This window comes from Rattus norvegicus, chromosome 4, assembly GCF_036323735.1.
Source record: "Rattus norvegicus strain BN/NHsdMcwi chromosome 4, GRCr8, whole genome shotgun sequence".
Taxonomy (NCBI): Eukaryota; Metazoa; Chordata; class Mammalia; order Rodentia; family Muridae; genus Rattus; species Rattus norvegicus.
In genome coordinates this window covers 68,582,989-68,594,502 of record NC_086022.1, presented here as the reverse complement: position 1 = coordinate 68,594,502, position 11,514 = coordinate 68,582,989, and the positions used below count along the sequence as shown (strand labels likewise).

Genomic DNA, 11,514 nt, shown 5'->3' with positions numbered 1-11,514 from the left:
CCGAGATGGCTGCAGAAGCACGGGAGGAGGGTGGTTCTCCAAGACAAGCAGATGAGCTCCATTTTGGTAGAGGTTTCTAGAAAGGACGGGCCAGAGCTAGGAACGGTCCACCAATGCGAAGATCAGCCTAAAGGACAAAAGCAGGAGCTAGTCAAGAGAGAGCAAGCAGAGCAGAAGACCTTAGATAGAGGTAGTCCATCAAGGATGAGCAAAGGAAGCAACCATCACCTCCCCGCAAAGAAGTGGCTACAGAGTATCACTAGGTAAATCTAAACCAGAAGGAATATGTTAAAATGCTAATCTGAGTACCACTTCTGGATTCCTGAGTCAGTGGGTTTGGTTGCGTGGCCTAGATCCCTTATCTCTGGTTATCTCCTGTGGGGTTTTGATGCAGGTGGCTCAAGGGCCACAACTTTGACAATCACAATGATATAACCTCACTGTGTAATCTCACACCCAACCCCCCTCATGGATTAGCAACATATTACACATACATGACTCAAAACATTCTGTCTCCCTTGAAAATCCCTTGGCCAAACTCAAACTCCAGGCTCTTTTTTTTTTTTAAATTTATTATATATAAGTACACTGTAGCTGTCTTCAGATACACCGGAAGAGGGCATCGGATCTCTTTACAGATGGTTGTGAGCCACCATGTGGTTGCTGGGAATTGAACTCACGACCTCTGGAAGAGCAGTCGGGTGCTCTTAACCACTGCAAACTCCAGGCTCTTAACTAACACCCACCTGCATCTGAGCACCTCTGTCTGAACATCCCACAAACCTTGAACTCAACATGTTCAGAATCACACTCATTTTCTCCCCACACCTGGTGCATATCTGATCCAGTACAGGATCCCCAGCTTGGCACAATGTCCCCAGTGTCCTTCTCAACCACAGCCCCACCCCTCCAGGTTCCTGTTTGGCGGTACTCTTTTTGTACAGATCCTGGACGCACAGACTTTTCTGTGTTGCTGTCCTCTGCCAGAATCCACAGACTAGGCACAGATGTGCCATCACCCCTGCCCCCAAACACGCTTCTTGCCACTTATCCCGCTGAGCTAGCTTTAGCCCACAGGTATCTGTCAGGACTGTGCTCATCGTATGGTATTGTGCTCTTTCACTGATGGTTTTTCTTTGAACCTCAAAAGCCAGGGCCATGGCTTTTATACTCCCACCTCTTGCTTTAGAGATTTAGCACAAAATAAGCAGTCACAGGACAACTAATGAATTGAATTTCTCAAGGAGAGAGAGAGGAGGGAGAGAGAGAGAGAGAGAGAGAGAGAGAGAGAGAGAGAGAGAGAGAGAGAACACCAGGAAAGTTAAAGGGAAATTTGAAATGGTTTGCAGGGAGAAGAGTGACTGAAGAGAAATGACTGTCTAACTGAAGTTTGCATAAGAGATCCAGCAGAGGAGGAACTGAGGAAGGATGCTAGGATTGGCACTGAAGAGGTCACTAAAAACAGCAGGTCAGTGACAGTCCAACAGTCCTCTGCCATGAAGGCCAACCCCTCTGGGGCCTGTCTCATAGGGCAGGCTCATGTCAGTAGGGGAAACTTTCAATATACACATGATGCACAGCCATGTTCAGGCTGGCATGCTCAGCCCCTCTGATTCACCCCTGGGCCAGGTTGGCTTTATTTAACAGGATGTGCTGACCTTGTAAAGAGCTTTCTTTAACCTCCTTTTCTTACTACTTCCTCCTTCCAGACTTCTCTGGGTACCTTTTCTGCCTAGTTTGCCCCAGTTCGGCCAGAACTACATGTTGGCAAGGAGCTGACCTGCCTTCCCACCCTCACAGGAAGTCCTCCACAGGGCCTGTTAGCTCTCGGAAGTGCTTCTTGTGGACAAGTCTGCCCCAGCCCATCATTCCTGCAACCTCCAGCAAAAAAACTGCCCTGCCTTCCCCACACCTTTCACCTTCTGGTTCAGCTTCTTTCTCATGCCTTAACTCCTTTTAGCTGGGTGCTCTTTGGGCATCCCCTTGCCTTATCCACACCCCTGCCCGGGTGTCTGCTTGTTTTTGTTTTTCCTATAAACAGAGCAGAAAATGAATGCTGTTTCTCTGTCACCCTGGCCTTGTCCATGCAAGTCCTCTGAGGCTGCTGTGTCTGTTCTGCAGTCACATCCCTTTGCCCTGCCAAGTCTTTGCTCTGCTCTGCCCTTTCCCCTTAAAGCTATAGCTGCTATCATTGCTCATTTGAATGCACTATCCACTCTTTGGAATTCTCTGTGGGTGTGATATTTGTCGCTTAAGTGTCATTATTAAATACCACTCTCATTGAAACCAAGCAGTAGTTGAAAGCAGAAATACAAATGAATTTATTAAGAATAAAACACCCTAATAAGACAATGGTAAAAACAAAATTTAGCACATTATGATTTATTTTAAAAAACAGAATCAAAACAGGAAAGAGAAGCAGATGAAATTAAGAATGTGAGGAAAGGGGGTTGGGGATTTAGCTCAGTGGTAGAGCGCTTGCCTAGGAAGCGCAAGGCCCTGGGTTTGGTCCCCAGCTCCAGGAAAAAAAAGAACCAAAAAAAAAAAAAAAGAATGTGAGGAAAGAAAAAGAGACAGGCATGACGCCAGAAAGAAAACAGAGACAAACAAGACCAAAGTAGGGGTCTGATTTGTGTGTTTCTGTATGAGTGTGCCCATATGAGTGTGTACAGTCAGAGGACAATCTCGGGGGCCATTCCTCAGAAGTTTCTCCCTTACCTTAACTTTTTCTTCTCCCTTCATCCCTCCAGTCCTCCACCTCTTCCTCCCTCCAGTCCTCTCTACCTTCTATTTTTGCTTGCTTTTTGAGATAGTTCTCTTGTTACTGACTGGAATTCACCAAGCAGACTAGTGTTGGCCCATGAGCCTCAGGGATCTGCCTGACTGGATTACAAATGAGTATTACCACACCCAGCTTCTTTTGCTTTGCGGGCTTTAGGGATCTAACTGAGGTCCTCATGCTTGCAAGGCAAGCACTTTACAAATGAAGCTATCTCCCTTGCTCACAGAGGTGATTTTGAGAGTGTGACCTCCTTCCTCTAGGCTCATCTCCACTGGACAGAACAAGCTCAGATGCAGAAATAAGAAGCTGTCAGGAAAACAAGAATAGTAGACACTGAGTCAGAACAAGATGCAACTTACACAGACCACCCTGCTCCAAGCTCCTTGTGGGGAATAACAAGACCCACACCTTTAGTATATGTACCCTAAAGACCACTATCCCTTTCTGGTGGCCTTGAAGATCCTGGGATGTGTGTTTTCACAACTGTAGGCACAAATACAGAAAGAGATCCCTTGTTATTTGTCACGTAAGCAAAGGGATGCCAAGGCTTACCCACGTTTCTAGCTCCCAAGAGAGTAAAGGCTTGCTCCATTTTGTTGAAAGGTGAATTTAGAAGACACAGCTGTGAATTGGACAGATGCTCAGTGGTTAAGAGTACTTGCTGCTCTTGAAGAGGACCCAGAGTTCCCAGTAGCCACATTGTGGGTGAAGCCATCCATAACTCTAGTTCTAGGGAATCTAACTCTGTCTTAGTTAAGGTTACTATTGTTGTTATGGAACATAATGACCAAAGGCAACCCAAAGGCATCTTGGAGAGGAAAGGGTTTATTTCACTCACAGTTCCACACAACAGTTCACCATCAAAAAGAATGGGGGCAGAGACTCAAACAGAGCAGGGACCTAGAATCAGGAGCTAATGCAAAGGCTATGGAGGGATGCTGCTTACTGGCTTGCTCCTGTGGCTTTCTCATCCTGACTTCTTATAGAAGCCAGGACCACCAGCTCAGGGATGGCCCCACCCACAATGGGCTGGGCCTTCCCCATCAATCACTAATTAAGAAAATACCCTAGAGGTTTGTCTACAGCTCAATATTATGGAGACATTTTTCCATTTGAGGCTCCCTTCTCTCTGATGACTCTAGTTTGGATCAAGTTGGCATAAAACTAACCAGTACAGACCCTTTCCTCTGATGTCCTTGGACATCAGGCATAAATGAAATGTACACACACACACACACACACACACACACACACACACACAACACACAAACACACACACACAAAGGGAAATTGCTCAAACACTATAATACAACAAACTTAAAACAAAACAAAACAAAACAAAACAGGGGTTGGGGATTAGTTCAGTGGTAGAACGCTTGCCTAGCAACCACAAAGCTCTGGGTTCAGTCCCCAGCTCCGAAAAAAGAAAAAAAAAAAAAAGAAAAAAAAGGTATTTTTTAAAAGAAGATGATTACCAACTCCTTGCTAGTTTTTTTTTTTTGGGGGGGTGGAGGGAGGGTTCTTATTTTTTCTCTCCTAAACATCTTGAAGTTGCTTTGCATTTCGGCCACTAGAGTTCTATGGATTATAAATAGTTGGACTTATTAAATGGGTTAATAAACTCAAAGCACAGAACACTAAGGTGTTTGCCAAATGGACCTGTACAGGCCTTTCCATCTTCTCTCATGGTGCTCTTAGAACCAGGCAGCACTGCACATCATCTTACCCTTTGTCTAGGTATTGTAGTCCTCCTGTCTGCCTGCCTGTCTGCCTGGTTATCCACCTGTCTCTCTGCCCTCTCATCCACAGACAGTCTTTCTCCTTCCCACACCATTTAGACACTGTTGCTCCCTAGGCCACCATCTCATGCCATCTCCCTCCTGTCCCTGGGCCTCCCCAGAGTGACACTTTACAGTTAACTTATGCCTGGTACCTACTTGACTACAGTCACTACAGGGAAAGGAGATGATTAGCTCTCCTCAGCCTGGAAGTTTGTAAAAATTGAAGTTCATTTCAATACAAACTTCCCAGCTATTTGATACCAAGAATGCTAGCTCAACTGGCTTTTTTTTTTCCTTCAACTTAAGTTATGTGTCCATAAGGGACAGCTCTGCTCACAGTGGCCTAAAAAGGAGGTGGATGTCTTACCCATAGGATTCCCTCATGCTTTCTTTTCCTTCTTGAGACTCTATTTCTTTACTGCTTTCATTTTATTGCAGTGTGTGTGTGTGTGTGTGTGTGTGTGTGTGTGTGTGTGTGCGTGTGTGTGTGTGTATCTGGAAAGCATTCCAGAAAATAACAAATAAGACTACCCAGATTATCTGCTGCTCACCAGCATGTTGGATGGAGTTAGAGACCATCACTAATCAGGAACAAGTACTAGGTGGGGGCTATCCAAGGAAGTGTGCTGGTGAGTTTGCCCCAAGGAGCTGTCAGCACAGTGTGGGGTAGAATATTTACACCAAAAGGAGGGTCATCCCAGGGAATGAAAATCAGTGGGGCTGGTCATAGGGAGGTGTTTAGAATACTAATTCTCTCTCTCTTTCTTCCTTCCTTCCTTCCTTCCTTCCTTTCTTTCTTTCTTTCTTTTATATAAACACACTGTAGCTGTCTTCAGACATACCCGTCCCCATTACAGATGGTTGTGAGCCACCATGTGGTTGCTGGGATTTGAACTCAGGATCTCTGGAAGAGCAGTCGGTGGTCTTAACCTCTGAGCCATCTCTCCAGCCCCATAATCATTACTTCTTGAACCCCTACTATTTAAACAAATTCTCTTGAATCTAACCTCAGAAGCAGTGGTGAGAGCTATAAGAAACACGTTTTTATAAAAAAAAATCAACTTCCTAATCGATGTGCTGATAGAGGTGAAGATGAAGTAAGTTGCCATTATCTCCCATTGCCTACCATGTATCAGGCTAGGGATAAGCTGTTAAGACCTGGGGTTGGGGATTTGGCTCAGTGGTAGAGCGCTTGCCTAGCAAGCGCAAGGCCCTGGGTTCGGTCCCCAGCTCCGAAAAAAGAATAGAAAAAAAAAAAAAAGATGTTAAGACCTATGTGGTTTCTGCCTTCATTGAGCGTATAGGCAGAGATACACTGCCCAACATGGTAGCCACTGGCCACGTGTGCCTATTAAAATTAATGCTTAGATCCTCAGTCAGTAGCTGCATTTCATCATGTGTTCAATGCCACAAGCAGATGGAAACTCCCAACACTGCAGAAATTTCTGTTGACCAGCATGGGAAGAGGCAAAGGAAGCAACAAGCAATTGCATACTATGTGGTAAAGGTGGAGTAGAAACTGATGGGTGCAGGGGAGCATACTATCTACACTAATATTCTTATTATAATTAAGATGTGGAAACCAAGACTCAGTGAGGTCAGGCAATGAGACCAAGTTTATACACTTGCCAAGTGGAGAGCTGGTATTTGAACTCAGGCTTGTCTTCTTCATGTATTCTTTAGGTTGTTTTGTGAAAGAAATGAGCCAACCCACAGGTAGGAATTCTTTAAAGAGAGACGGCACCACGTGTGGGAATGTGACATTTTGGGCAAAGGCATAGATGAGCAAGGTTGGCAGAGGAGCACAGGTAAACCAGTCAGGCTGGAGAGGTAGTGATTTGTTGAAATCATGTCCTAGGAGAGGTAAGTTGGAACCTGTCTGTCTTGACTAAAAGCCAAGGAACTTAGAGACTTAGCACTAGATGAAGGCAAGTCTTTAGAGGATAGGAACAGGAAGATGGAGTGGCCAGAACCACTCAATACAAGAGAGTGGCAGTGTTTAGGAGCAACTGGCCATGAACAAATCTCAGGAGACCACTTAAGGATTACAAGGAGATAGAAAGGAAGGGGCAAATGAAGGATGCGAGGGAAGATCAGCATGGGAGACCTAAAGACCCAGGTTAAGGTTCAATACTTTGTATCACTGGACAATATCTTTTCTATTGCGGGCTTCTTTCCTTAGACTACAAAAAGGCAAGGCAGACCCAGATGACTTCTGAGGCTCCCCTCTAAGAGTCTACAAATGTGAGTGACTTTAGGTTAAGGAAAGCACTGCTAAATATTGAGGCAAAGAAGATGGTCGTCAAGGACCATTCCAAAATGAAGAGAAAATTACTTTCCAGTAACAAAGCCAGCTAAGAGTATGCAGGAGCTAGCTTGTCTTTCCATTTTGGTAGGAGGATGAGCACGGGATCCAGAAGATGCTAAGATAGTGAGAAAACAATGGTCTTAAAAAGAAAGGAAAACAATGGCTTGTTTTACAGAAAGTTCTGTAGAGTTATAGGCCATCATTTTACACCCCCACCCTCAAGATAGCTTTTAAACTGTTTTTGATCTATGAACTACAGGTAGGAAATACAGTTTACATCAGGTGTCCAGTATTCATACCTGAAAGTAAAGGTTTTATGAGACAACAATCAACCTCCCTAAGGGCAATGGGCTCTAATATTTTTTGCTAGATTCTTACATTTTGTTGGCTTTTCAAAAGCTTTGTTGTCACCCACTTAATTTCTTTTATGATCTATTCATGTATCAAGACTCAACAAGTTTTCGTAAGTTGGAGGCAGAGGCAGGGCGTCCTGTGCTGACATTCAGAAGCGAACTGGGGAGGCAAACCAGGGCAGGGATTCAGGCTTTGAGAGTTTAAAGAACGTTTCGCCCCGGCCCGAGTAAGTTGAAAAAAGCAAAACCCCGGAACCGCTAGGTGGGACCCTTCCACCCGGATGATGGAGAAGAGGGCTCCCCAAACACCGGGGTCAGGCGTTCATCCTGACGTTGCGTTTTCCCGGGGCGTTCAGGGGGCTCCCTAGACATTCTCCCGAGAGGACGACGCGCCCACTCCCTCCATTCATTTCCCTCGCCTGTAGGCTAGAACGGAGCCCGCACGCGCTGGGGCGAAGACACTTTGCCCGGCAGCGGGACCGCTGACGGCGGCAGCGGATCGCGCTCCCCGGCCCGGCCGGCGCGCGCACACCCACGCGCGCACTCCCAAGCACGCACACACAAAGTTGTGGCCGCCTCCACCGCGGAGCTCCGGTCGGCGGCTACGGGCCAGCGCACCGCGCTCTCGCACAGCCCGGCTCGCACGGCCGCTCGGCTCCCCTCGGGCCGCGCTCGGCCCCCGCCGACGCCGGGCTCTGCCCTTCGGCTCGGCCCTCCCCGCCTCGCATCCGTGCCATCGGCGCTCGATTGCGCGCGGACTCCCTGGGGCTCTTCCCGGCTCGTTCGCTCGCGCTTGCCCGCCCGCCCGCTCGCGCCCGGCCGCGCCGCCCCGCCCCCGCCCCCTCCCCCCTGCTCCTCACGGGCAACTTTTGCCGGCGCCCCCGCCTCACAGCCATGCGGAGCTGAGCTCCGGCCCGGGCCCTGGCCGCCGCAGCCCGCCCCGGCTCCCGCCCTCGCGGACCCGCCCGGCCCTTGGCCTCGGCGCCCTAGCCGCCCCGGGCCGGCCGAGCCCCCCGCGTAGGGCCCGGGCCGCGGCTACGGCGGCGGCGGCGGCGGCGGCGGTGGCGGCGACGCGCCCGCCCGGCCCCCTCCCCCGGCGCCGGCCAAGTGAGGCGGTGATGCGGGCGCTGGCGGCCTGGGCTGCGCCGAGAGCGGAGACACAGGCTCAAGATGGCAGATTCCCACTGAGGCTGAGGGGGCCGAGCTCGCGCGCCGCGTTCCCTTCTCCGTTGCCATGAACCGCGGACACCCCGGCCCCGATGGCCCCCGTGTACGAAGGTAAGGGGCGCCCAGCCCGCGATTCCTTGCTCGCTCGACCAGCCGCGGCCCCCGTAGCTTTGTTCTGCCCGCGGCCCCTTGCCCGGCAGCCCCGGACCGCAGCCCCGGGCCCTGGTCCTGGGGGCTCGCGACCCTCCCGGGTGCTCCCATCCCGGGCCCAGACGGGACCGGAGCCGGCCTGGAGCAGGATCTTATTTCCAGGGCAGAGAAGGTGGCTGGGGGGTGTGTGCCGGTGGGCTGCTGCCCAAAGAAAAGAAATGGGGGCGGCGTGTGGGAAAAGACGGATCCGTGACTGCTTTCTGTTTATTTGCGATAAATGAAGGTGATGCGGTCCTCCCCCATTACCTTTAAACGATCTCCGTTCTACTTGTCCGTCCTCTCTGCTCCCCTTTCCAAACATCTCCACTCCTACCCCACACTCCTTTATTCTTCCCGAGCCTCCGATTTTTTTGGGGGGTGGTGGTGGTGGTGGTAGTGGCTGTGGAATCCGATTGAAAGGGGCCAAGCGATGAGAGAGGGTTGAGATGAAAAGTCCATTTCAGACCCAGGCAGAACAATGAAATAGGCTCAAAATCTCCCCGCAGTTGGCGTGTGGAAGGGAAAATGTAGTTTGGTTTTTTTTTGGGGGGGCGGGAGGGGCGAAAGAAGGTTTTCTGGCTCGGCCTGGGTAGATCGGTGCTGTGCACCTTCACCTGGCGTTGGCTGATTTTTTTTTCCCATTTGGCTGTCTTCAGAAGAAAGAAAAGGTAAGGCGATACAGCTGCCTCGCGCACTCTTTCGGTTCTCTTCAGTCAGTTCCGTCAGCTTGCAGCGAGAAAAATCAAGCCGGAATCAACTAAGTTTTTACACTTCTATGTGTTTTTGTGTGCTTGTAGTACGGGGTATTTTTCAACCAAAGTGTGCTAGATTTTTTTCAGTTATTTCATCGTGAAAATGTTTCTTTCGTGAAATCATTGAAATAGCAGCCCTTTTACATACTTTTAGCGTGGGTCCATCTGGCTTTCTTTCGGTTTTGTTCAGATATTCTGTGGATGAAATCGCAAATGAGAGGGAAATGGGTTCGCCAGGAACCAAGAGGAGGGGCTAGGGGAGATTGTAATCCTTTAAACCCGGGGAACTGTTGGGCCGGGTGAAACAGGGATCTCATTAATAGTTTTATCTCTGTTAGGAGAGGCTGATTTAAAAAAAAAAAAACTTATCTGAAAAGAAAATCTGTTATTAGTTCCAGGGCTCTGAATGAATTAGGTTTCTGCACGGAATAAAGTTACCAGTCAGGCTCTGAATAACGAGGCTGTAAATAACCTATGGACTGTAAATATTTTTTCCAGAGTCTCTTAGAGACAAAGGGGCTGTTTAGAAAGCAACAGAGAAATGTTATTCCAGGGGCTTTCCTCTTTGATTCCGAAGAACACAAGGTCTATTTAACCGTTCCACAAAACAAAACAAAATTTCGGGTCACTCCACCACGTAGAATAGGAACATGCCAGTGGGGACGTGAGCATGTAGGAGAGCCCATGTCGGGCATTCATTGTTCATCTGTGTCTAGGGGAGGGGGGCTGCAGTCAAAGCTCCCACTGTCTAGAGTGTTAAAATGAAACAGTTTTCTCTTTATTAAGTACCTCCTTGAGACTCCCTCTGCTGGACACTCGGGGCGAGCATTTTAGAAAGAACTTGGCATTGAATTCACAACTGTAATAGAGGAATAAAAATTCCTCTTCCAGGAGGCTGGGGTAGGTGGGTCGGGACATATTTTGTCAACTTTGAACAAAACCACCCAGGGAACTTCATTTATCAGGTTGATTTCATTTGAAATCCGTGAGGAATGTAGGCTACCCCCCTGGGGCTAAGTAAGACCCAGCACAGTTAGTCCTAGAACATTGTTCTTTTAGTGATTATGTCGGAAAAAGAATTACAGGTGTGTAAAGTGTTTCAATGTAGAACTGTGGAGCTCAGAGGTCTCCACTCATAGTTTTACTTTCCAACCCTCCTTTCTCCAAGGCAACCTAGTTCATCACCTCCTTTCAACCCTGGGTTTTCTTTAGCCTTGTCTGTGGGTTCTCTTAATTGTTGTTTTGTTTGTAGATTTTTTTCTTCTTCAGGAGAGCATCTCTTCACATCTTTAGAATTTCCTAGTCTTGCTCAGCACTGCTTCTCCACCAACCCAGAGTCACTTAGCCCCAAAGTCAGGCCTGACTGGTCTTTTTGAAAGAGACTTCTGTTAGGCATGCTATGAGACAGAGAAATGACCTCCATAGTCAAGGTCTATGCTTCGAGGACCTACATTTACTCACAGTGCTGAGTGTATCCAAGACTACAGTGACCTCTCCCTTGACCCCCAGTGACAATCTGTGGATTCAGTGAACCTGATTTTTATATTTCAACCAGAACCCGGGTCTCTCTCTCTCTCTCTCTCTCTCTCTCTCTCTCTCTCTCTCTCTCTCTCTGTGTGTGTGTGTGTGTGTGTGTGTCTGTGTGTGTGTGTGTGTGTGTGTCTGTGTGTCTTAAATGAACAGGATTTTTCTTACTGACTTCTCCAAAGGAGGGATTTCTCCTCCTAATAGTTCCACATGATTCTTCTTAGGAGTCTAATGACACATGAGACTTTTTAACTGGAATTTCTCAAATGGAGTGTGACTCGAATACCCAGTGAAGGCTGGAATGTGGACTTTAGACAGGTGTGCTGTTTTTGAAACAAAGCACATTTGATAATATGAACTAATAAGTGGCAAAGTGTGAACAGTCTTCTAGTACTGTTTAAGAGTTGCTTTGTAAACCTCACAGTAGTTTTCAGTGACTTGGTTCTGATCAAGTTAAACTTCTTATAATAAAGGGGGGTATTTTCTTAGAAGGTTAAACATTTGCCTTATGATTATATTTCTCCATCAACTTGCTTACCTAGGTCTTTTCAGTATGTAGTGCAAAGGTCAACCACAGGGGTTTGTATTTCTATGGGTTCCCAATTAGAGAGACCTAAATTCCGAGTTTAGGCTAGTTGATCAGTATGGAGGAAAC

At 47.9% G+C, this 11,514-nt stretch overlaps 1 protein-coding gene across 4 annotated transcripts in view; it reads left to right on the top strand.

The window, feature by feature from the left end:
• The first annotated feature begins 8,098 nt into the window (after positions 1–8,098).
• The window catches only part of Hipk2 (homeodomain interacting protein kinase 2), a 187,047-nt gene continuing 183,631 nt past the window's right edge, over positions 8,099–11,514 (top strand). For 3 of the 4 annotated variants that reach the window (XM_063286250.1, XM_063286249.1, XM_063286248.1), the window contains exon 1: positions 8,099–8,502. In XM_063286250.1, coding sequence (XP_063142320.1) covers positions 8,484–8,502 — 19 coding nt within the window. In that variant the 5' untranslated portion in view covers positions 8,099–8,483. 4 annotated transcript variants of the gene reach the window in all.